We start from the raw sequence: 25986 nt of genomic DNA, 5'->3' as shown, positions 1-25986 counted from the left end.
CGCGGAGCGGAGCGGGCCACTGTCATCGCTCCGTGCGTCTGACACAAGAGCCGTTCGAGACGTTCCGTCGTCGTCCCGCCAGGCTGGTGGTGGTGGGGTGGTGGGGGTGGGGGGGGTAGGGTGTGGTTTGAGAACGGTAGTTGGTGCGCGCGCTTGGCCGTCTGTTATTTTTTTGGCGTGTGTGCATCTGCCTTAGGTCAGGGTGAGAAAAGCATAGCTTTTCAACCTCTGTAGCCGTCTGAAATCTGCTTCTCTCTTCTCTCCAAACCACTGTGAATAACCTTTCTCTCTCTCTCTCTCTCTCTCTCTCCTCTCTCTCTCTCTCTCTCTCTCTATGTCTCTCTTTATGACCCAGCCTCTGAGCTCATGCAATGCGCAGGCCAGAGTGTTGGACGTGGTTTATGTATGGACAGATGAGCAGGAATGTGCTTGAATGCTTGGCTAGAGAAACATTGGCTCCTCCATGCCCTAGGAGCCTGTAAATGTGGAACTCTGACAGGCTCTCCTATGCCAGTTTATGCAACTATTGGCTGGCTTTTGTGGGCCTAAAGAGCCAGAGGTTAGGGCCCTTCCAAAGAAAATTAGAACCCGGTTCAGGGGCCGTCTTGGTGGATTCTAGCTCTGACAATAGTTTCACTGTCTGAAACTACCTTTATGGGATACTTTCTACATTTGATGGTTGAATTGTTGTTATTGTTAAATAAAGAGTGAAATTATTCCCATTTCATTAAAGCCCAATCCAACTTAGTGGAGCCTAGGTCGTCTATCCCAGCCCATCCAAGCCCAGTCCGACCCAGCCCAGCCCGGCCCGGCCCGGCCTGTTCTATCATGTCCTGTCAAGCCTGGCCAAGCCTAGCCTAGTTGGGCCTTCCTTTTCTCCAGTTCAGAAAACAACTCCCTCGCATCTCCCTCAAGACTTTGACTGCTGAGATACAAAAAAACACACACCAAATACAGGGAATATCAGGCTCCTTAAATATGATAATAATAATAAATATGATAATTCATGAAATGCTACCCACTACCGGAGTGTGTGTGTGTGAGAGTGAGTGCTTGTGTGATTGTGTGTATGTGTGTCAGTGTTAGTGTGTCTGTGTGTGTGTGTGTGTGTGTGTGTGTGAGTGAGTGTGTGTGAGTGTGCATGTTCTCACTAAGGGTGCTCTGAGGTGATGTTCTCATTGCTCGTGTCTGGGTAGAATGAGTATTGTGCCACGTGCGGTCGGAATTCACACCTGGCACTCGTCCTGCTCCCCCGGGGAGCAGAAGGCGGAGATGGAGGAGGCGAGGAAAGGAAAAAAAGGGCCAGCAGGAGTGGTTACGGCTAACTAGCGTCTGTCTTAGCTGCTAGCAAACTGATAGCTCCCCCTGCTATGCAAACGTATGTTTTTTAAACTTTCTTAAGAGGTGTTTTTGGACACACTATCAACAGGCTCAGAGTGGGAACAGGTCACATTTGTATTGACTCATAATTATGAATCAATATCATATAAAGAAAACGGGGCTCAGATCATATATTATAGAACACAACACAGTTTGTGTTGCAGTTACAACAAGTTCATTTGCTACACAGGGATAGAGGCAGATGGAGGTTTATCTATTCGGTTTGGCATAGGGATGTGGAGGCAGGTAGAGGCAGGGGCAGAGGCTCAATCAGAACTTTTGTGGTTTGAACCTCAGCAAGAGAACAATGCCGTTAGCAACAGAGCTGTAGAATCAGACTTGGACAACACAGAGGGAAAGTTGAGTGGTTGCAAGCTTTAGTCTGGCGGACTTCGTTACTTAGAGCAGAAACAAACCAACCAAGTTGCACTTGTTTTCGTTTCATTCTAAAACATAAGAATTATACACCCGTGTGAATATTTGGTTGTGTACTGTATTTAAAGTATCTAAATACAAAGATTAGTTCAGAATGTGAATTGTTTGTGTGCGTTTTGTTTTGTCATGCTAGGATTAGTACAACTTTTTTGTAGAATTTTTGGTCTTCAGAAGTTGAGGGAGATGTTCAGTTAGAGGCTTTGCTGCAGAGTCGACAATGTGTGACTCACACACCCGACTCCCTCTGTAGCCTGGTGATCCTTCAGAACCTCCTTTTCTTTTTTATTTGTTTCTCTCTTTCTCCCTCCCTCTCAGTCCACTCCCTATCTCTCTCATTCCATTTCTCTCTCTCTCCTTCTCCCTCTCCTCTTGCTCTCCCTCTCTTTTTCCTTATTTCTTTCTCTACAGCATTTGTCTATCCTCCTAATAATTTCCTACCTTCCTTTCCCTCATTTGGTCCTTCTCTCTGTCACTCTCTCTCTCTCTCTCTCTCTCTCTCTCTCTCTCTCTCTCTCTCTCTCTCTCTCTCTCTCTCTCACACACACTCTCTCTCACACATCATATTTCCTTTCTCTCCACTCTCCTTCTCTCTCTTTCTTCTCCCCTTACAGTGAGTGAGTGATCATCTTGTTCTCATTAGGTGTGTGTGTGTGTGCAGGCCTGCTCTCGTCCTCTCCAGTGAACACATCAAGTGGATCTGTTTGTCTGACAAGACAAGCTCGAAGGCACAATCACTCATTACTTTTTAACTGCTGGAAAGGGATTACGGCATTCGTGTTGACAAAATGATTAATCTGGAAAACAGCGGTTGAAATTGTCGTACACTGCAGGCTGTTTAGTTGGTCCATGTGCATGTGTGTGTAAGACAACATGTCTGTGTGTGTGTTTGTGAGAGAGAGTGTGTGTGTGTGTGTCACAGTGACTCTGTCCAAGTCCTGTTCCCTCGCCTGTCCCATAGCTCCAGGCCAGAGTTCCTTGACCCTTAGTCATGGCTTGTCCCAGCCTCTCAACCAAGTTTTGTGTGTCCTTCACGCATAACAATGTTAAACCCAGATGTGTTCTCCACTCTGTTATTTATGAAACAACTTCCTCTGGAAGTCATTGGGGGGTGAGACTAATCATTTGTTACTTCTTCATTTGTTTGTTTGTTAATATCCATCAATACTTTCTGTTCTGTTCTGGTCTGATGACTTCCTGTTTCCTGTGTGGTTCCAGGGAGATATCCAGCAGCTGATGATTGTAGCAGATCACCGCGCCGCCTTCGACTACTGTGAGCACTACAGCCCCGACTGTGAGGTCCCAGTTCCTGATCAGCCCCAGAACCAGGACCCCAACACGGACGAATTTGTGAGTTGAAGCAGCTCCTCTCTTCTCTTCTCCTCAGCTCTACTCTGCTGTCATCTACTCTCCTCGATTCCTTTGTTCACTCAGAATAGAAAACATTTAAAAAGGGATTAGGAGTAAAGTTTGTGAAAAACTGAGTAACCTACATTATATTATATTATAATACCCTTATCTGTAATATACCATCATGTACAATATATCTTATCATATACCCTAATCTATAATTTACTATTATATCCTAATCTATATCATCATCTTTAAAAGTAACACCCTGATCTCACTGGGCTGCAAAGGCTGCTAGAAGGAACTGTGTGGGTGAGAGAAAGGAGCAGCCCTCTGCCAGCAGCCCCTCTGCCAGCAGCCCCTCTGCCAGCAGCCCCTCTGTCAGCAGCCCCTCTGCCAGCAGCCCCTCTGCCAGCAGCCCCTCTGCCAGCAGCCCCTCTGCCAGCAGCCCCTCTGTCAGCAGCCCCTCTGCCAGCAGCCCCTCTGCCAGCAGCCCCTCTGTCAGCAGCCCCTCTGCCAGCAGCCCCTCTGTCAGCAGCCCCTCTGCCAGCAGCCCCTCTGCCAGCAGCCCCTCTGTCAGCAGCCCCTCTGCCAGCAGCCCCTCTGCCAGCAGCCCCTCTGCCAGCAGCCCCTCTGTCAGCAGCCCCTCTGCCAGCAGCCCCTCTGCCAGCAGCCCCCTCTGCCAGGGGAAAGTAATGACAGCCGACACAGAGCTGATATAAGGCCGGAGTCAGACAGTATCAACTATGCAGGAATGATAGCTGCAGCACCTAAATACCTGCCTAAGCCTGCAGCGCTCCATTCTCCATGCTCGAATAAAGGAGCTCTGTCTCCATGTGTGTAACCAAGGTGTGCCGGGGCTCAGCCATTGGCTCGTCGTGCCAATCCACCACACCCTTGGATGGCGTCCATCTGAGATGCTGGAAAGCGTTGATATCAGCGCTGCTTCGAGGAAGCGAAGCACACATAGCAAGACCCTGGACGTTTCTGTTTTGATCCTGGATTCTACGAACAAGTAGGAAAATCACTTTGAAACCGTTGAGGGTTTTCTTGAACAGCTGTTTCAGTTTGCCCCCCCACACACACACATACAAACACACACACACACCACCTAACACACACACACACATACCGCCGACATGTGTTCTATTTGTTACTTGCAATCCATCTCTCGGGAAACGGAGGGATACAGGGATACACCCCCCCCCAAACCTACCGACACCCAACCCCGCCTCCCAATGCCCTGGCTCACCCTGTCGGAAAATACGCTGAGCAAGGTCTTGGAACAAGGGGCAGTCAGCAACAAGATTTAAAAATGACAAATCCACGCTTGACAGATTCATTTGGAAACGTGCCAATTAAGCTTCATTTGTCTCTCCCCTGCCTCCTCGGTAGCAAGTAGCAACGCATAGTTTCAATGCTGCTGTCAGGTGTATTTGGAGAGGGAGAGGGAGGACACAGACAAGTCAACATTCCTGGCCTGTTTCTGGCCTGACTCTGGGGTCAGGGGTCTGGTGCTCCGAAAGTTCAGCTTCACACATCCGGATGAGTGATGATATACCAATGATGGGCTTTTTAAAGCTCAGAATACATCTTTCATATCACCTAAAGAATGCCAGACACACAAGTTGCTTTCTCTGAAGGAAGCCTCTGTTGGTCTTTTTGTTTCCTCTCATCAATTCTACCTCTCTCTCTCTCTGTCTCCTTCACTTTCCTTCTCTGTTTATTCATGTATACATTCTTTTTAACAGTCTCTCCATCTCTATTTCCCCCCACCTGTGCAGAAAGAGGAAGAGGACAGCTATTACTACGAGTACCCCTACTATGACGACGACATGGATGGCAAACCCTACGAGTCATCTCCCGACACAGAAGAAGCTGTGACAGAAAAGGTGCTCTGTCCATCCCTGCCCCCGTCCTCCACCCTCCATCCCTCTGACTCTCTCATCTTCTCTCCTTCACTTCCTCTCTCCCTCCCCTTTTTCCTCTGAGGGGGAGGGGGCTTTATGCAAAACTAGTGTCATTCACTTTCATTGTGACCAAAGTTAGTTATTTTATTTATTTTGTATGGGTAGTCATGGTTGACATTGAATGTCTCCTCCACTTGTGACGACTTTCATGTAACCCTATTCAACCCAATTGATAATAAAGTTATGATTTCTGTTTTCCAGCCTACCTTGGAAGACCGGGAGGTCTTGACCTCAATCATGGGGTCGGCTGGTGCAGAGGGAAAAGTACTGACCAGTGGCTCAACAAGAATCGTCGGTGCCGGCTCGTCCGGTGGTGCCCGCTCGTCCGGCGGTGCCGGCTCGTCCGGTGGTGCCACCTCGTCCGGCGGTGCCGGCTCGTCCGGTGGTGCCACCTCGTCCGGCGGTGCCCGCTCGTCCGGCATTGCCGGCTCGTCCGGTGGTGCCAGCTCGTCCGGTGGTGCCGGCTCGTCCGGCGGTGTCAGCTCGTCTACTGGAACTGGAGGCGGAGCTGGAGGCGGAGCTGGAGGCGGAGCTGGAGGTGGAGCCAGAGCTCACGGCGCTGCGGCCGCCACTGGCGAAGAAGCGTACGGCAAGGAGACCAGCCCGTATGACAGCGATGACATCTATGACGACTACGAGACGTACTACGAAGAGTCTACCGCTTCACCCGACACTTCCTCCCGCCGCGTCACCATCACCGGCACGGGCGCCGGAGCCGAAGCAGACTTGATTCTGGGGTCCAACCTGGACCTGGGCACCGGCGCGGGGATTGAGAAGATCATACCTGGCGGTGGAGGGACACACCCATCTGTCACCATGACAATCAACAATACTCTGGTGAGTAACACACATTCTTTCAGGGAATCTCAGGTGTCAGGGGAAAGCCTCATGTCAAAGCATTCAGAGGAAATGGACGCGGTTCGGTAACTTTCAGAGATATCTGGTAAAACTATTTTTCTTTCATCTTTTCTCTTTGCGAATTTTTTTAACTTTCTTTCTCTCTTTTTGTTCTCTTCTTGGTCTTTTGTCTTTTTTTCGACGCTCTCTTTCTCCCTCTCTAACTCTCTCTCTTTCTCTCTCCCTCTGTTTACAGGTGGGAGGAGCCTATGATGATGACTATGGTGAGGGTTTCGACCTGTCCTACGGAGAGGAGTACTCCATCGGGGGCGCCGGCGGCAGCAGCAGCACCATCGCCATTGGGGGCGGTTCCTCGTCTGCCGGGGGCGGTTCCGTTTCTGGTGGGGGCGGTTCCTCGTCTACCGGGGGCGGTTCCGTATCTGGCGGGGGCGGTTCCTCGTCTGTCGGGGGCGGTTCCGTATCTGGCGGAGGCTCGGCCAGTGCGGGGGGCGGAGCTGCCAGCGCCGGGGCCGGAGCCGGGGGCTCCATTGCCACGGGAACGGGCCAGGGCGAGGCCGGGGAGGAAGATTACGGGGATTTGGATAAATTCACAGAGGAGAACATTCAAGACTACGGAGACAAAATGTACGACTCCTACGGAGAATACTCTGACAAGGTTCTGCCTGCTGAAACGGACGAGTACTACGGACAGGTGAGGATCAGGAGGATGATGTGTCTTCGTTGAGGGTTTGATTATTGTAATGTCGAGGATCGTCATCGTGTTAATACTGCTTGTGCGCGTCCCTCTCAGGTCGACGGGGCTCGCGGAGAGAAGGGTCAGAAGGGAGAGCCAGCCATCATTGAGCCTGTAAGTAATGAAGCTGAATGAGGCAGGGTTGGAACAGCACCAGGGGTCTGAGTGGATGAGTGTGTGTTTGTGTTGAGTGTGTGTGTGGGGGGGGGGGGGGGGGGGGGCTGACAGAACATCATCAAGAGACTTAGTAATGGCATGCGTCTCAAGGACAAACACACCCTCTCTGAAGCCCAATCAGAACCAGACATGTTGGGTCCCAGTCAGAATCCCCCAGGACCAAGCCAGGATCTCAGCAGTCCTGTCTGGCTACATCTGGAGCGTCAACATGGAGGACGACCTAAGGGAGGCCTCTGCTTATTGTGCAGAGTGTCTAAACACTGGCTGGGCCAGAGAGAAGCCAGCTGGGAGGGAGAGAAGGAGATAGAATGTAAAAAAAAAAGAGCGGGACAGATAGAAAGAGAAAAAAAAGGTGAAATAAAGAGAGAGATTTGAATGACCTGACATTCTTCTTCTTCAGAAGTACTTTTGAAAAAAACCCACAGATGGCCGACTTCAAACACACTAAACTCAGCTGTGTGACTGTGTGTGACAGAGCACATCTACTGTGTTTGAGCGTGTGCATGTGTTTGTCATACCACCCAGAACGAGTTAGCCTGTTAGCCTTCCCTCCTGCTCAAACTGTAAATACACGAGGAGAGTCACCAATGCAGTCCCCCTCCCCAAACACACACACACTCACGCGCACACACACACACACACACACAGCTCTCTATGTTTACTGCAGTGATCAGTCACTGTTAACTTGCACCAAACATCACAACCCATGTCCACACACAGCCTTCAGGTGTTTGACATTAGCTCAGAGGAGTGATTTGACCTTAGGTTCATGTACACGCACAAACACACACACACACACACACGCACAAACACTCACACACACGCACATACTGTACAACTTAGAAACAGCGAGGCAGTGGGGCAGGGTTGAAGCCGTAGGAGAACATTTGGGCGCCGTGGGAAGCGGCTTAAAGCTCCCATGATTCCCTTCGGAGGGTTAGGATATGTTTATGGGATGTTTGTCACCACAGTAAAGCCGGACGCTACCCTGTCACCAACAGCCGACAGCCAACTGAGAAGCCACGCAACCAAAACAAGGAACAACATTGTCACTTCTTATTTGAATTCCAATGGGCGGTATCAACAGGCACAGATCGAAATGCCTCTGGATGGATGGATACAACCAATAAGAGCAAAAAAAAAAATCTTGGTTGTTAACAAAAATACCTCAACAGTGCTTCTGTAGTCATTAAGTTAAACCCGCGCCATCTCAGATACATGGTTGTGATTGGTCCAATCAGATTCTGGTCCCATCTGTTTGAATGGGAGGTTGGCCAGATCCATAAAACGTGAGCTGGCAGATTTATCTGGTTCCCAGGCTACCATATAGTACCTTCTCAAAGCAGAACCCTACACAAATCCACAGTTTAGCTTGTTTACTTACAAAAACAATTTAAAACGTTCTACATTTTACAGTAGTGACACTCTTAGCAAGAAAATGAAACTTAAGCTTACTCTCCTGCGGCAGAGACTACTTCTAGTCATCCCTGCTCCTGATTGGACAGTCCTGACTTACATCCTGTCCCAGATCAGCACCTTGGAACCCTGGGAGATCTCGAGGGAACCACAGAGGCAATCACAACCAGCCAACCAGAGGGCATGTTGGATGGTTTCCACATTGCCTTAACCAATCAGTCCCCTCACCCCCTTCGCCCTCCTCTTCCTCCCAGATGAGCTCCCATGAACCGTTTCTTCAGGTTGAGATGAAGTGACAGAGAGGAATTCAGATCACGTCAGCTCAAACCCTCCTGGATGGAGGATAGATAGGCAGATGTGTTAAGACATGCAACCATGAATGTGTGCGGATTAATAAACAATCATGCACACACAGTCGCGCTCACACACACACATATTCACACACACACACACACCGAAACTCACACACACAAACACATTGAGCGAAAGTATGATGTGTATGTTTCAAGATTGTGGCTGTTTACCAAGTTGCTATATGTTTGTGTGCATTTCCAACGTGTGTTTTCTTGTGTGTGTTTCTAATGTGTGTGTGTGTTTGTGTGTGTTTCAGGGCATGCTGGTGGAGGGTCCCCCTGGGCCTGAAGGACCAACAGTAAGACATCTCCTTCTCTATGGCTCTCTCTCTCGCGCTCTCTCTTTCTCTCTCACTCTCTCTCTCTCTCTCTCTCTCTCTCTCTCTCTCCTCTCTCTCTCTCCTCTCTCTCTCTCCTCTCTCTCTCTCTCTCTCTCTCTCTCTCTCTCTCTGTCTTTGTGTGTGTCTCTTTCTCTCTTTGTCTCTCTCTCTTTGTCTCTCTCTCTCTTTGTCTCTCTCTCTCTTCTTTCTCTCTCTCTCTCTCTCTCTCTCTCTCTCTCTGGTAGTCCAGCACGGGCTGTAGAGGGAACACTATGTACCCGTACTCCTCCCTTCCCTGTGAACCTGGCAACACAAAGAGAGAGTGGAGACAGAGAGAGGACACAGTTTGAAGTCAGCAGGGCTCCTTGCCAGCTCCCAGTTCCCTCAGCCCAGATAGTGTTAGCAGCCCGTGGTGTGGGTATTTATGTACAATATTTCATTTAACGTGAGTAATTTGTTTGTATGATTATATCTGCTGTGTCTCTGCAGGGTCTTCCTGGACCCCCAGGACCCTCTGGCGCCCCAGGCAGCTCAGGAGAGGCCGGGGAGAGGGTAAGTAGTCAGGGCCAGACCCCAATCCTCCCCACCGCACACACTCGTCCATCACTGGCTTGTGCCAGTGACTGGTCTGGTCTGGAGCTTCACATAGGTGCCTGTGGTCACAGACATAGTTCTCATCTGACGTGTCTGTCTTTTGTCCTTTTCTACTTTGTATCTTTGTATCTCTCTCTCTCTCCCTCTCCCTCTCCCTCTCCCTCTCCTCTCCCTCTCCCTCTCCCTCTCCCTCTCCCTCTCCCTCTCCCTCTCCCTCTCCCTGTCCATCTCTCTCTCTCTTTCTCTCTCTCTCTCTCTCTCTCTCTCTCTCTCTCTCTCTCTCTCCCTCTCTCTCTCTGTCTCTCTGTCTCTCTCTCTGTCTCTCTCTCTCTCTCAGGGCCCTAATGGTCGTGCTGGTCTTCCTGGAGCGGATGGTCTGCCAGGACCCCCAGGGACAGTCCTGATGCTGCCTGTAAGTAAACCGATCAACGAAAACACGGCTTTGAACCGGAAGAATATCCATAGACCCCATCGTCAAGCATGATGACGCGCTCCGCGCTGGAGAGGCCCGCACATCTTCCATTCATAGTAAAGATCGTTTGGTTGTTTTTTTTTCCGGCTGGTGTGCTCTACTCCAACCTCTCTTCCCACACTTGTCCGTCCACCAGCTGAGAGAGAAGGCTCTCTTTGGCACGTTAGTCACGCGTTTCATCTGGTCTGGTCTTCCCGAGATCATCTGGCCCTTCCTCTCTCTGCGAGGCGATGAGTCACGGTCATGGCGTGTATGGGCGGGGCCACGGAAGGCCCCGAGCGTTTGAAGCTGTGATGTGTGTTCTCCTGTGTTTCCTGCCCCGGAGGTTGATCCATGTGTGTTCTAATGTGGAATGCAGGGAGTCTCCTTTGAAATGAGTCTTCTTCTGTGGGCTCATATGGACCACCATATGGCCCATCAGCACTCTAGCACCCCCCAGTGTTAATGTGAACCTATGCGCAACGTAAAGCTGCAGTAGGTAACATTGTAAAATAAGGATAAAGGAGGAAAATAAAGTGGCCCCAATTCGTGTCTGAACTTCTGTGCTTTCATCCAACTTGAGTTAGATTGTCTTTGATTTCACAAGATAAGCCAAGTAGGAGGACCTGCCTCACCGAAGGTGATTGGCTGGAACAGGATCACTGGAACATAATTGGCTGGAAAGTAGCGGGCCGCTCCAAAATTTGGAAATTGACATTTCCCTGGCACTGAGCTGTTTGTGTTGCTAAACAACTCTCAGAAGGCCTTATTAGCTTACATAAACAGGTTTATCGGAGACTAAACCTCTTTCCTTTTTCAATCTTACCTATTGTAAGTTTAAGTAAATAGATAGTGTGCGGCCATGACAAGCTCGGTTGTTTTAATAGTATAGTCCTTCACCAAACTCCCAGACACAATGTTTGTCTTTTTACTCTTCCTTTTCGTTCAGGTCACCCCAACCCCTTTTTCATTGTTTCTGTTTCCATCAGAAATAGTTGTTCTGTTGCCCCCCTACAGATTTCCTCTCTGTCTTAATGAGATAATTAGGCTGCACCCCCCTACTGTACCGCTCCACATTCTTCAGCCCAAATGAAAGTGAAGTATGTGTGTGGTGGTGGTGGGGGTTCAGGAAGTCATCCAGCCATAGACAGGAAGTGGAGCGGGACTGGCGAGTTTCCTGTAATCACAGCCGCTTCAAGCTAAAGTTAGCATTCCTGCTCCAGCTGTCAGCCAGTCAGATTGTCAGTTGTCTGTTAGCGGGTAGCTGGCTAGCTGGCTAGCCTGATCTGTTCTCCAGGTGTGGTGTGGGGGGGTCCCAGGGGTGCTCGGTCACGTGTCTGTGGAAGATGGTGAATGGGGGTTTCTGGGGTACTGTCTGGTCCGCCTGGGATGGTCAAGCCGCACAGACCTCCTGCAGCTTGAAACTGAATTCCTGCGCTACCATCTAATGATAGCCATATGTAATATGGCGTTACTGTCACGTGTGTCTGGCTGTGAGCTGTTGGACTTTATGAGTTGAGATAGAAAGCAACTCGTTTCCAGGGGCGTGTTCGAGGTAGAATGCCCAGTCTCTCTCCAGGGAGCTTGTGGTGTTATGTGGTGTTTTGTGTCCCAGGCACCAATAGGGTTCAAGAGCACTCTGTATTGGAGACGTGATAGGGTTGATGGGCAAACGATGGCATAGAGATGGACAGACAGACAAACAGACTGATAAACATCGGTTAGATTTTTGCTCGTGTTTGTTTTTTGTTTGTTTCCTGAAACAAGACCAGAAGAGACATGATAAGATTAGATCCAGAAACTAGTTACAAAATGTTTTTTCAACTGTGGTGTAATACTCATCATCCACCACTAGATGGAAGTCAAGGTCCACTATTTTCATATATGAGAACAACACATCTGAGGAAAAAGCCTTGCGAAATTAGAAGTTAAACTTGCAAATGACAAGTTTGGAAGTTTGCAACTTACAAATGACACCGTCTCCTCTTATAGTGAGCAAATTATTCATACTTATTTTGTTTAGTTGTTATATTTACAGGTCTTGATACGTGTTTAGTCCCCCTAGTGTTTCTACATAGTGGGAGCATAAGCTGTGTAATACTTATCTCTGTGTGAGATGTTGGGGTGGGATGTGCTGTTGAGTCACTGTTGGGGGTCGTAGTTCTGAGTTCTGTTTTCCGCTGTAGTTCCGGTTCAGTTCTGGTGCTGACTCTGGACAGAAGGGACCAGCCGTCTCCGCACAGGAAGCCCAGATGCAAGCCATCATGCAGCAGGCCAGGGTGAGAGTTCACACACACACACACACACACTTACACACACACACACACACTTACACACCCACACGCTTACACGTACACACGTACACATACACGCACAGGTACTTCATTAGCACTGTGTTTTCTCTCCTCCACAGCTGGCTATGCGTGGTCCTACAGGCCCCATGGGTTTGACTGGTCGACCTGGCCCTCTGGTAAGTACTGCAGCTCAGTGTCTCTCTCTCTCTCTCTCTCTCTCTCTCTCTCTCTCTCTCTCTCTCTCTCTCTCACACACACACACACAGATAAATGGGAACCCAGTCTGATATGGGATGATTTCCTGACTGAGGCTAATGTGCTGCTTGTTCTCCCCAGGGTAACCCAGGTGTGTCTGGCCTGAAGGGAGAGTCTGGAGAGTCCGGTCCTCAGGTAAGAAAGCCTAGGAGTGACCCCACTACCAGGGCACCACCAGGGCACCACCATGGCACCACCAGGGCACCGCCCACGCTGGGTTAGTCCTGTGGTGTTGGCCCCCTGTAACCCTGTTCTCCTCCTCTGTATCAGGGACCTCGCGGGCCCCTGGGCTCCCATGGACCGTCTGGAAAGCCTGGTCGGAGGGTGAGTGTCCGTGCGGGTGTAAAAAGGACTGTAGAGGACGTATCCCCCTCACACACACTTTATATATATACATGTCTATTCTTTACACGTTTTATATCAATCTTTCTCAGAATATTGGCGTTTCCATCTGTTTCAACTTGGTTTCGACCACTAACACAATAATGTGCCACACTGGCATAAATGCCTGCCAGGCATGTGGGTACAGGTGGGTGCAGATGGGCTTTACCCAGCGTGTGTGTTCATAACCGTGTGTTTGTGTCTCCAGGGACGGGCTGGTTCTGACGGCGCCAGAGGCATGCCCGGGCAGACCGGATCCAAGGTATCCTCATCATGGCCGCCGCGCTCGATCATCATCCTCGTCCGCAGCCACTGACACAAAGCACCAGACAGCGTTTGCATCCAGTAGCATAGCATGACCAATGAGATGAATTCTATAATTCTCTCTCTCTCTCTTTATCTCCCTCCCTCTCTCTTTCTCTCTCTCTCTCTCTCTCTCTCTCTCTCTCTCTCTCTCTCTCTCTCTCTCTCTCTCTCTCCTCTGTCCATCAGGGAGACCGTGGGTTTGATGGTCTGGCTGGACTTCCTGGTGAGAAAGGCCACCGGGTAAGTCACCTTGACACGTTACTGACTGTTTGAATTGATGTGGATGTGTGCTTGAATGCGTATGCGTGTGTGTGCATGTTCGTCTTCTGGTGTGTGTGAGTGAGCGCTACTGTGTGTGTGTGTGTGTGTGTGTGTGTGCGTCACTGACCCGTGTGTGTTTGTCCCGGCAGGGTGAAACAGGACCTCATGGACCCCCGGGCCCCTCTGGAGAGGATGGAGAAAGAGTGAGCACATCTTTTTCCTTTTTCTCTCCACTTCTCCCTCTCTTGGGCTGTGTGTTCTTTCTCCACCCTCTGAGGCAGCTATCCTACACTGGCTTCTCACTTCCTCCCACTCCCCTTTTTGCATAACGTAGCGTGTTTGTGTGCGTGTGTGATGTCCTTTGCGCCCGGTGGGTGTGCGCGCCCGCGTGCCTGTGTGCGTGATGTTCTGCGGTTGTGGTGTGTGTGTGTGTGTGCGCGCGCGCGCGCGCGTGTGTGTGTGTGTGTGGTATTGATGAGACACAGGAGGGGGGCGAACCTGACTACAGTCTGAGTCAACTCACCTCCCCCCCCCACACACCCCACCCCCTCTCCCTCTGTGTCTCCTAAGCACCTCCTCCTCCTCCTCTCTCCTTTGACCCGTCTTCTTCCTCTTCTTCTCATCTCCGCAGCATCTCGTCCAACCCTCTCCACTCCTCCTGCTGTGCTCACGGCCCCCCACTGACTCTCTCTCTCTCTCTCTCTCTCTCTCTCTCTCTCTCTCTCTCTCTCTCTCTCTCTCTCTCTCTCTCTCTCTCTCTCTCTCTCTATCTCTCTCTCAGACACACACACAGACACACACGACCTCCCCCATCCCTGTTTGCACAGCCTCCTGTCTCTTTTGTCCCTCCCTCAAAATGTCACCGATCTCCGGTGACCCCCCCCCCCCCCCCCCGACAAGCAGACGGCAACACCGGCTCGGCCCTGCACTTCCTCTCCCCCCCTTGCTGTCGTCCACCCCTCTCCCCCGCCCCCTGGCTGCGCTCTGACCCTTCTCCTTGTGCTCCTCCTCCCCAGGGCGACGATGGAGAGATCGGGCCAAGGGGTCTGCCCGGCGAGCCCGTGAGTAACGACCTCATCACCTCTCTCTCTCTCCCGTGGTCGCGCAGACACCGGACAGGGTGGTGGCAGGGTCAAGGCCGAGTCACGCCCACACCCACACGCACAGACACGCACAGACACGCACATACACACATACATACATACATACATTTGGACTTGATATGTGTTCACAATGGGTTCACCCACGTACGGATGACCCGAGTAGGATGTGTATATGACATTACAGGTAACACGTGATAGACAGGTGGGTGATGATTACAGAGAGAAAGACGGAGAGAGAGATAGGAAGCCATACGAAAGAACCTGCTTTAGTGTTTTTTTAAGACCATTCTGCAATTCTTTATCCAGACCACCAGGGGGCGCTCCTCTTTTGGAGTCTCCCCCGCAGTGCTGTGTGACAAAATGTTAGAGACTGCACTCTCTGTGTCTATCAGGCTTTACAAGAGGAAAAACACACTATTGAGTTTTGAACTTGATTCAAGGTTAACCTGTTAAATTTAGTCTATTGAGAGGTATGACCTATGACCTATTCCGTATATATCAATATACTGTAACTCCAATGTGTTTTCTGTGTAGGTATCTTGCCACTAGTGAAAAACAGAAACAGCTTTGATTGGTTGATTGTTGGCAGACTGTGTCATGGCTGTTCTCTTCCATTCCAGGGACCTCGTGGTTTACTTGGACCCAAAGGACCTCAGGGCCCCCCTGGACCCCCTGTGAGTTTACAAGCCCCCCATCCCCCCAATCCCACCCCCACCCCCCCCCCCCCCCCCCCACCCCCCCACACACACACAGACAGACACAGGTGTTTTGATACAGGGACTCTCTGACTAACCTAAACACAGACACCCATGGAGAAAATCATTATTCCTCCCCACGACACACCTTATCACACACACACACACTCGTAGACAGTACTGTCTACGATAGGGTGTATACAATGATATACCTCTCTATCCCACAGTATGTTATCTCCCTAGAATGTTTGGCATAAGAGCACATTTCTCATTGCTCTGACAGCTTGTTGTTTCCCACAGAGTTCATAGATAAGATAAAGTGTACCCAGAAGACTGTGTGCATATGGTGTGTGTGAGTGTGTGAGAGAGAGTGTGTGTGTGTGTGTGTGTTGCTGACACTGGGTTTATTTGCTCTATTCCAGGGTGTGACTGGAATGGATGGTCATCCTGGACCCAAAGGAAACATTGTAAGTATCATGATTCACCTATGCACACACACACACACACACACACACACACACACACACACACACATACATACACACACACAAACACCCCTCTCACACACATATACCCACATGCTCAAACACTAGATATGACGCTAGACTGGTCATATTGAGGCCTACCAGCCTGGAACAGGAGAACTCCTGGCTCCAGAATCCCTCTCTGTTGGGAATCCTCCAATTAGGGGGAGATAGAAGATGTACACCTCCTACTCTCCTCATGGACACCGGAACATAAGTGATTGTCAATTAACTGGGAGGCTAGGCGTTTGTGTTTGAGCTTCAGCGGTTTCTTTCATCAGGAAAGTCGAGAGTGTGTGTGTGTGTGTCTGTGTGTAAGCGAGTCCTAGTGTGTGGGTATACATTACGTGTGAGTATGTGTGTGTGTGTGTGTTTGTGAGTGTGAGTGCAATCTCACTCAGCCTATGCAGAACAAGAACAATAACCTATTATATAAGTTCCAGCGTGAGGAAGAGGGAGCACACACACACACACACACACACACACCACGTGTATGGGACAGCTGGAGGATGCTATAGTAGGGGTGTATTTGAAGGTTGTTTTGTATTTGTTCTTTGCCAGGGACCTCAAGGAGAACCAGGGCCACCTGGACAGCAAGGCAACCCCGGTACTCAGGTCAGTATGACGCCAGGTGATGTCACCTCCACCGCGGGTCCGGGACCACGCCCTTCTTGTGGGCGTGGCCCCCCGTGTTCTTGTGTCATTGGTCGACACCAGCTACGACGTCGTTGTTTAAAAGAACAGTATTTCAAGTGTGCTCGATTTGCCGCACTCGTGGTCGATCGGTTACGGTATCCACCAGGTCTATTGTTTTCATTGCAGTGGTTGAGACAACTCAAGTACACCCACGTATTTGATTGTCTATTGTGGAGTATGTTTAAGGTCATTGGATGAGCCACGTGTCAGTCATGAATGTTCTTGTCTTGTCCTCCAATGAGAGGATGATGAGTTTTCTGTCCCTCCTTCCCAGGGTCTTCCAGGGCCACAGGGAGCCATCGGCCCCCCAGGAGAGAAGGTGAGGGCCCCCCACAGCCACTGTCCCTGAGACACCTCCTTGACAGACTGTCCAGATCACTACAGGAGCCCCCGTGTGAGATCTGGATTGGTCTAACGTTCTTCCTCTCCTCCGCTCCTCTGTCCTCCTGTCTCCTCTCCTCCTGTCTTCCTCAGGGTCCAACCGGTAAACCAGGACTTCCAGGGATGCCCGGAGCTGACGGCCCCCGGTGAGCACACACCCGCCACACACACACACACACACACACACACACTTACACAAACATACAGTCACAGCCTCCAACCAGATGAGAACGTGTCATCAACAGGTGGGCCTCGGAAGGTGTCAGATGGGATGTGGGAGAGAGGGGGGGAGGGGGGGGGGGGGGGGGGAGGGGGGGTACATAGATGGAACGAAAGGATTGAAGATGAAGAGGGTGGGAGGGAGAGTGAATGTATGTGTGAACAAGAAAGGAGAGCTACGTGTGAGCAACATCTGTCTCTCCCAGCCTGGAGGGATGCCTGTAATCTCCTGATATCTCTCCATACCTATCTCTCTCTCTCTCTCTCTCTCTCTCTCTCTCTCTCTCTCTCTCTGTGTGTCGTTGTCTCTCTCCCTTTTTCTCTCTGTCTCTCTCTCCTTTATGTCGTTATTTCTCTCCATCTCCCTCGCTCTCTTTCCCATGCTCTTGCTACTTCATTGCCTCTCTCTTTCTCATGTTATCTGTCTTTCTGCCTCTGCCTCTCTCTGTGCATGTCTTGCTCTCTTTCTCTTTCACTCTCGCTCTCCCTCACTCCCTTCTTTCTAATCTATCTCATCAATGGACAGCTCAAAGCTTCTCCGTCTCAAGGGAATATAATCAATTTCCCTCAGTTGTGTGCGTGTGTGTGTGTTTGCATTTGGGCATGCATTTTTGTACATGTGTGGCTGTGTGTGTCTGTGTGTGTGTGTGTGTGTATGCGTGCCATTGTGTGTGCAATACGGTGTCTCCGATGACTGTGCAGGCCCAATTTAAGAGCCTTGTAATAGCCCATGGCTTGTATTATACTGCGCATTAAGGAAGAAATCCCAAATGAGATTGAACTCTGCAGGCTTTTATTCCAAATGGCCTTTTCCAGAGCCCCGCATCCTCAGGTGGCTTTACAGCATAATCCCCTCGTAACTGGCTGTCGTAGGGGCATTTATGGATGTAATTATCCCTGCATGAACCTGCCATTAATGCTGTTCTCAATAATTCTCAGGGTCACCCAGGAAAGGAGGGACCTTCTGGAGAGAAAGGACATTTGGTAAGATCCTCTTATTTTATACCGTCTTTCCGCTCAGCTTTATGTCCTCTAGATCCTCCTCCTCTCCTCCTCTGCGTCCCCCTCTCTGCAGTTGGTGCTCTCGCTCTGCTTCAGTTCTTGGTGTCTCGTATTCCGCCCTTCTTGTCTTTCCTTCGTCCTCTTTCACTCCTATCTACTTCTCTCCACCAATTTCTTCTGTCTATCTATCTATCTACCTCTCTCTCTCTCTCTCTTTGCCCCTCCTCTCTGCTTCCCTCCCTCCAAGCCCTCTCAGACTCATGCAGTCTGTTTCTGCCCTGTTCCCTCTGGAGACGTATTTGCATTCTCTTCACATTTACATCGCAAAAGACCGCGTGTGAAAATCCCTCTCTTCCACTCATTTGTCTCTCTTCAGGGCCCCGCCGGCCCTCAAGGACCAATCGGATACCCTGGTCCTCGAGGCGTGAAGGTGAGTTTCATGCGGCCCTGCCTCACTGCACCACCCCAGCTCGGAATAACTCCCTCCACAAGACATTCACTTCCTCGATGGGTCACATGACGGCAGTAAGGGCCTTTCCTATTGGTCAGAGGAAGTTATCCCAAGAGAAACCTGAGGTTGTTATTTGTGTTCCATGATGTACCTGACGATGAAACGTCTCCACTGAGCTCTGTCGTCACGGCCGATCTCGAACGTCTTTTGTTGAGTGATCAGTCACGCTGGCTGCGGTTCTGCTGATGGTGCAGGGCCTGTCTTTGTAGAGGAGGGGGACGGGGGGACGGGGGGGGAAGGGGGACTGGGCCGAGGGGGGATTACGAGCAGAGGTTAATCTCTGCGGAGCTCGTAGCTCGTGGCAGAGGTGGCGGGGCGACGCTTTTTATGGCCAGACACGGCCGTAGCTCTTTTCCTTAACAGCCCCGAGTGTCACCTATCCTTCCATCCATCACTCCCTCCATCACGCCCCTCATCTCCCCATCCCTCCCCCCGTCCCTCTCATCTCCCTCCCGTGTCCCTCTTTCAACGATCCGCCCTGGCCTTGATAACAGGCCCCCACCCTCCCTCATTGCCTTTGCCTCAGTGTCAGCCAGGACCACTCCCCCCCGCCCCCCCCCCCCCCCCCTCCACCCAGCCCCCTCCACCCAGCCACCTCCACCCAGCCTCGCCCGATACACAATAGGTTGCGGGGAGAGCTAGAAGCCCATCAAATGATCCACACGGGGAGAGGGCTTAGAGGCCAAACTCATTACTACAGGGCAGAGCAGACAAATGCACAGCAGACCAGACCAGAAGAGACCGGAAGAGACCAGAAGAGAGCAGACGAGAGCAAGGCCGAGCAGAGAAAGGCGCATGAAAAGCCACCTGATCCACTCTACTGCACACTTATGATCCATCTGTCTGCCTGACTATTTATCAATGAGCTCCAGTCTAAGGTGCATCTTTAGTTGTCCTAGTAATGTGGAGACGGTGGCCTAGCTGCATAACATAACTGGCCTGGCTAGACACTCCAGGACTACTGATTCTGGTCTGGCCCAGCTTGGTAACCCAGGAAACGTCCTCACCAGTGTCTCTCTCTCTCTCTCTCTCTCTCTCTCTCTCTCTCTCTCTCTCTCTCTCTCTCTCTGTCTCTCTCTCTCTGTCTCTCTCTCTCGCTGACAGGGAGCTGATGGTGTACGGGGTCTGAAAGGACACAAGGGAGAAAAGGTATGGGCACTGAGTACAGTGTGTAGTTTGTGTGTGCGTGTCTGTGTGTTTGTGTGTGTTTGTCAGTGGTGTGTCTGTGTTGAACAAAAGCTATGAGATGCAAAGGGATGATCTGACTCTTTTGAACACATTACATTTACATTTAGTCATTTAGCAGACGCTCTTATCCAGAGCGACTTACAGTAAGTACAGGGACATTCCCCCGAGGCAAGTAGGGTGAAGTGCCTTGCCCAAGGACACAACATCAGTTGGCATGACCGGGAATCGAACTGGCAACCTTCGGATTACTAGCCCGATTCCCTCACCGCTCAGCCACCTGACTCCCACATAAACCAACTACCAGTATTCGAGAAGTATGATGAGAAGATGAGGATAATGATGTTTATGGGATATTAAAATGTAGATTGTAGATCCCACAAAGTCAGGCCATCCTACCTCGACCAGTTGAAAATGAGAATCGGTTTCTATGGAAACAGTGACTGCCAAATGCATTGATACATCTGAGTGAGTGCGTGCGTGTGTGTGTCTGTGTGTGTGTGTCTGTGTGTGTGTGTGTGTACACATACATAGTTGATATGAAGTTATGCTGCTCTCCAATGACTAACTGTCAGAGACAGATCTCCTGTATGCCTTTGTGTTTTCTCAAAACTCAATCTGAGCTTCCCCTCTACACATGACTCCCTCCCTCCCCCCCACCCCCCACCCCCCTTTTTCAGGGAGAAGATGGATTCCCTGGCTTCAAGGGAGACATGGGCATCAAGGGAGACAGAGTAAGTGTTTCGCCCTTTGGAGATTGTTGTTTTGGGAGAGATGTGTGACTGGTATCTTGAGCTTTACGACTAGGCTTTTCTCCCTTGTCCGAGTGGTCGCCATGACGTCACGTGTCTGTTCACGGTTCTTTTACCTCTCTGGGTTTTAATTGAAAAGAACTTGAGGTGCTTAAAACTCCACAAAAGAGGGATTGAGTTTAATCTCGCCGGTCTGAAGGGATGCAGACTTTACTTGAACTGATTGAGCGCATCGATCCTCTTTGTCACCTTGGCCCTTTGTAGCCCTGAGTCACTTTGACTGCTGAGTCACTGTGGAATTGTGGGTAATGAGCAAACAGCGACTGACCTCGTTGCCAGCCCTGGCAAGTGTTTGCGTTCGTGTTTGATCGTGTGCGTGCGTGTTTGATCGTGTGTGTGCGTGTTTGATCGTGTGTGTGTTTGATCGCGTGCGTGTTTGATCGTGTGCGTGCGTGTTTGATCGCGTGCGTGCGTGTTTGATCGCGTGCGTGCGTGTTTGATCGCGTGTGTGTGTGTCCAAGTGTGCGTACATTTGTCTCCCATGTATGAATGTGCCAATCTGTGGGTGTACAAAACCATATGATGAGATATACTTTTTTGTCCCCTTGGGGAAATGTTCCTTGGGCTCAGTGTACAGTATCGGTGCGTGCGCTTGTAGGAGAGAAATGGAACACCCATCCACTTTGCTCTGCATCCCCCTTGCGCCCTCGCTCCAATTACCCGTGACGGCGAAAACTTTTCGATTCGAAGCCAGAAATAGCTCTCCACCCTCCACCTGCGTCGGTGTTTGGCTCTCTTTGTTGAATTGATGAAGAAGAAAAAAAAGACCTTTTAAAGTGAGAAAGCACAGGCACTGGGCCTGGCCTCCACTTCAAACGCAGAAATCCCAGGCCAGCCCATCTTCACATGCGTGGAGGAAGAAAGAGCAGCAATCGATGGAAGGATCACGTCTTGCCGGACGGAGATAGAGAGACGAGGGGCTCCCTCCTGTCTTCCTCAAGAGATGGAGAGAATTCACATGAAAGAACGGGAGGATTTAAGAAGAGTCTGTGTGTAAGAGCAGCCTCCTCGATCGGAATGGCTTATTATTCCGCACTCTACATGGAGTGTGTGTGTTTTGTATTGAGGAGTATTTTCATGAGCTGTCTGTACAGTATCCGCGTGTGTCCAGCAGAAGCCTCTTTCTCAACCTGTGTGTACGTGTGTGTGAGTGTGTGTGTGTTCAGAGAGATACAGAGCGAGTGTGTGTGTGTGACTGTAAATAGGGACTGTTCACGGTCCGTCGGGTCTCTGGAGCTTGTCTCGGAAAGTTTGAAGCGTGGCGTCGTTTCCATGGCGTCTCTGTGACCCCCGAATGGAGGTGCATGCTGGGACAGAGCAGCTATGACTGCCTCTCACGTCCTCTGAGCTGACAGCAGGGGAGATAGCCTCATTTGATTCTACAACCAGTTACTGAGCATCACTACAGCGAAACACACACACACACACACACACTGACACACGTACACCCTCTCTCTCTCTCTCTCTCCCTCTCTCCCTCTCTCCGTCTCTCTCTCTCACATGCACATTCACTCTCTCTTTCGCACACACACACACACACACACACACACACATACAGTCCACCAACTCAGGCGTGGAGCAGTCTCAAAAGTACTTGTGACTGGAGCAGTGATGCCTGCTCTTTAAGTACAGTATAAACGATACTGCGATATTCAAATGTGAGCTTGCATGTACCATACTGAGGTTAGTAAACATGATAAGCAGTGGAACTGGGTCCGTAGGTTTGGCATGATGACATGATTGTATATCAATAAAAGGCTAAAGGAACCCTAATCCCAACCTGTTTTACCTGTTTGTGTGTGTGTGTGCTCAGGGTGAACTGGGATCTGCAGGACCAAGAGGAGAGGATGGCCCTGAGGGGCCCAAGGGTCGCTCTGGTCTCCCTGGAGACTCTGGACCTCTGGGACCTAATGGTGAAAAGGTGAGACGTCCCTCCCCTTCCTCTCCCTCTTCCACCGTCCCTCATTTCTCCTACTGAGTGGCTTCATCACAGACACGAGGAAGTGCAGTCCTTTCTCACCATGCCTCTTCACCTCCTGGGATTCCATGGATCAGATCTGGGACGAGCGGAGGAACAGTTTTCCATGTTTGCATCCCACCCACGTTTAGTAAAGGATGTGTGTCCACAAAATAGGTTGGGCTTGACCCAGAACAGGGAGAAGAACAAGGAAGGAAAGCAGTCTTCATTATTCGGTGACTTCTAAACCCCAGAAGGCAAAACACGACTAGCTCTACTAATCCGACAGATCACAACTGATCGCAAAGCTCTTTGGCACATTGTACTCTCAAATACCCAGCCACAGGCAAACTAGTACTTTTTCAAAGGGATAAGTCCTAGCTCTATTTCTTATGAAAGCCACTTCAGGAACTCTCGATTGTATGACGAATGAGACTGTTGTTGATTGTTTTTGCTTTGCTTGTCTCGCAGGGCAAACTTGGTGTTCCTGGGTTGCCAGGTTACCCAGGAAGGCAAGGACCAAAGGTAATTATCCCTCTTTGCGTGTGTGTGTCTGATGTACAGTATGTATCTGAGACTGTGCAGTAGATGCTCCTGTTTCTTGATCAAACATGACATTTATGATGACCCACCCCCCCCACCCCCCACCCCATACACCTCTCCTAGGACATATCTTTGACGTTAGCTAGTGGCAGACATGTTTGAACCTTGCTGATCAAAGAACGGGCGTTTTACTCATCAAATTGTAGTCATGCCGACCTCTGCCCACAATGCCGTTTCGCTGGCCCAGCATTTAAAAACTTCTGCATAGTCTTTAATGAATGTGCTGCATATAATATCTTTCTCTTCCTCTCTCTCTCTCTCTCTCTCTCTCTCTCTCTCTCTCTCTCTCTCTCTCTCTCTCTCTCTCTCTCATTCTCCCTCTTTCTCTCTTTATATCTCTTCCACTATCTCTCTCCACCTCTCTCTCTAACTCTCCCTCTTCCCCTCTCTCCTCTTCCTCTTGTTTGTCTTATTTCCACGCACAGGGCTCTCAGGGATTCCAAGGTTTCCCCGGAGCCAACGGAGAGAAAGGAACCAGGGTGAGTCGGAATCTGCCAGAGGTTTTAGTATTCCTCTCGTCCCTGAGAACTCCCGAGATCAATACCGAGTTTGACACGGAACACACACTTTCTCTCCCCCGGTCTCTCTCTCTCTCTTCCTCCCTCTCCTCCCCTCTCCCTCTCGGTGTAGCAGTAACAGTGCCGCCGTCTTATGTTTACCAGTAAAGTGGAGAGCAATGTAAAAGGACAGGAGGAGAGGACACAAAGGATCAAGGACAAAACAACGACTCCATTGCAGCTTCCCGTTCACTTCCACAGCCCGTTTTGTTATACGCTTTGAAATTCGGCCCCCAAGTTGTTCATCACTTGTTTGTGGAACCCGTGCAATGTTTCATTCTCCTATAGAAGGAACGGACCATTAGTTCAGACTGAAGAGTGATGGTTTGTTGTCATGTGCACAACAGAACGGTATACACAAAGCTGTTAATCTTCTCACACCGCGAAGCTTCACGAGGCTAAAACCCCAGATCGAGAGAGAGAGAGAGAGAGAGAGAGAGAGAGAGAGAGAGAGAGAGAGAGAGAGAGAGAGAGAGAGAGAGAGAGAGAGAGAGATGGATAGCATATTAACATGAGTTTCACTGGAGCTGTTCTCTGTAAATCTTAAACCCAAATAAAGCTGTAATCAGTTCATACATTATATTTTTTTGCATACATAAATGGAAGACACTGATATTACGTGAGATTATTACAAATGACATACTTTCTTTTATGATTCATCACAACGTTCTTTTGCCACCAACTAAAAGTAATCCGTTGTGCGTTGAGGCATTAATCTATTCTTTATTAGGAAACATTGTCTGCAGTTTGCTCTTTGTATGGTCTCGACTTTCCTAGATAACTTTCTTTAGGTCTTGTAGTGTAATTTGAGTTTTGAACTATCCACATGCTCTAGGTCTCCAAGTCAGTTGACGCCTCCAACCACTCTCTCATCCCATGGTCTCTAACTGCATGGTGGGGTTGGAGTTAGGCTGATTCACTTGGCTGAATATCAGAAGCTCATGTCACCCATTGACATCAGCTAGAATGTGACCTCTGATGCTGACAATGTGTGTGTGTGTGTGTATTGTCCTATGTTTAGGGCACAGCTGGAAAGCCTGGCCCAAGGGGACAGAGAGGACCAACGGTGAGACCCCACACTACACCTTGACCTGTTGCTACTGAGTAGAGTAACCATGACAACCGCTGATGCCAGGTGGCAGTTGCTAATCACCTCCATTTTGACATGAAAGATGGTTTGAGCGGAGGCACATTGAACGGCGAAGGAAATCTTCACAGGTCATCTCTTCTCCCTTCTTCCTGTCCATCTCCCTCTTTCTCTCGCTTCTTTTTCTTCCTCCTTTCAGGGGCCTCGTGGAGAGAGGGGCCCGAGGGGACCCACTGGAAAAGCTGGACCAAAGGTATGACACAGGTCCCCTTTGTTAAGTTTTATCTTAAGATACGTTTTTTCATCACATGCAAAGAAACTACTTCAAAGGTTATACTCCAAAATCGAGCACGGGAAAGTTCTTTGAGTCTTTGACCGTCGCATTTTCAACTTTGCCTCTGACAACTTCCTGCCTCTCTCTTCTTGCTTCCAGGGGAACTCAGGAAGTGACGGCCCCCCAGGGCCTCCTGGTGAGAGGGTAAGTAAGCTTATCTGGCACTTAGACACTATCATCCTGATCCATTTACAGTACTGGGCATCGATTCACTAATTAGTGGGTCATCGGTTCATTGATCGCTTGTTGTTTTGTGTTCAGGGTCTTCCAGGTCCCCAGGGACCAACAGGATTCCCGGGGCCAAAGGGCCCACCAGTAAGTCTGTTACTCTAACCACTGTGTATTAATCAATGCCTGTCATGTCTTCTATTCTACAATCCTTTAACGCAGATCCATCAAGTGCTAGCCTAAGTTGTGTGGTGTGTGCGTGTATTACCAGCTCTGAAGTGTGTGTGCTCGTGTGTGTATTCCAGGGCCCCGCCGGAAAGGATGGTCTGCCCGGACACCCAGGACAGCGAGGAGAAACTGTGAGCAAACGCACCAGTCACCACAGGAACGTTACAAGCTGGCGATCGCAACGACGTTGCCTAACCCCAAACCTTCTTTTTCTTCCTCCCCAGGGTTTCCAAGGCAAAACTGGCCCCCCCGGGACCTCCAGGTGTGGTGGGACCTCAGGTGAGCCTTTTGGCCTCTCAGACGACCGCTAGCGATCGTACCTGTACAAATGAACATTAGCAGAGGGTTTCATCCAAAGCGATGTGCAAATGTGCACCGAATGAGGACGTCAGG

At 50.0% G+C, this 25986-nt stretch overlaps 1 protein-coding gene across 1 annotated transcript in view; it reads left to right on the top strand.

Moving 5' to 3' along the window:
* Window positions 1–2590: 2590 nt before the first annotated feature.
* The window catches only part of col5a1 (procollagen, type V, alpha 1), a 43812-nt gene continuing 20416 nt past the window's right edge, over window positions 2591–25986 (top strand). Inside the window, 36 exon segments of the mRNA XM_067250212.1 lie at window positions 2591–3162; window positions 4947–5054; window positions 5334–5969; window positions 6226–6681; window positions 6781–6837; window positions 8927–8968; window positions 9479–9541; window positions 9921–9995; window positions 12221–12313; window positions 12448–12504; window positions 12665–12718; window positions 12854–12907; window positions 13173–13226; window positions 13457–13510; window positions 13681–13734; window positions 14548–14592; window positions 15255–15308; window positions 15752–15796; window positions 16415–16468; window positions 16824–16868; window positions 17024–17076; window positions 17966–17981; window positions 18089–18133; window positions 18528–18581; window positions 19767–19811; window positions 20528–20581; window positions 22473–22580; window positions 23088–23141; window positions 23645–23698; window positions 24798–24842; window positions 25063–25116; window positions 25297–25341; window positions 25459–25512; window positions 25671–25724; window positions 25818–25838; window positions 25840–25872. Of these exon segments, the coding sequence (XP_067106313.1) occupies window positions 3049–3162; window positions 4947–5054; window positions 5334–5969; window positions 6226–6681; window positions 6781–6837; window positions 8927–8968; window positions 9479–9541; window positions 9921–9995; window positions 12221–12313; window positions 12448–12504; window positions 12665–12718; window positions 12854–12907; window positions 13173–13226; window positions 13457–13510; window positions 13681–13734; window positions 14548–14592; window positions 15255–15308; window positions 15752–15796; window positions 16415–16468; window positions 16824–16868; window positions 17024–17076; window positions 17966–17981; window positions 18089–18133; window positions 18528–18581; window positions 19767–19811; window positions 20528–20581; window positions 22473–22580; window positions 23088–23141; window positions 23645–23698; window positions 24798–24842; window positions 25063–25116; window positions 25297–25341; window positions 25459–25512; window positions 25671–25724; window positions 25818–25838; window positions 25840–25872 (3003 nt within the window). The 5' untranslated portion in view covers window positions 2591–3048.

The sequence above is a fragment of the Osmerus mordax genome, chromosome 14 (assembly GCF_038355195.1).
Source record: "Osmerus mordax isolate fOsmMor3 chromosome 14, fOsmMor3.pri, whole genome shotgun sequence".
Lineage (NCBI taxonomy): Eukaryota > Metazoa > Chordata > Actinopteri > Osmeriformes > Osmeridae > Osmerus > Osmerus mordax.
This window is presented reverse-complemented; position numbering and strand designations above follow the sequence as displayed.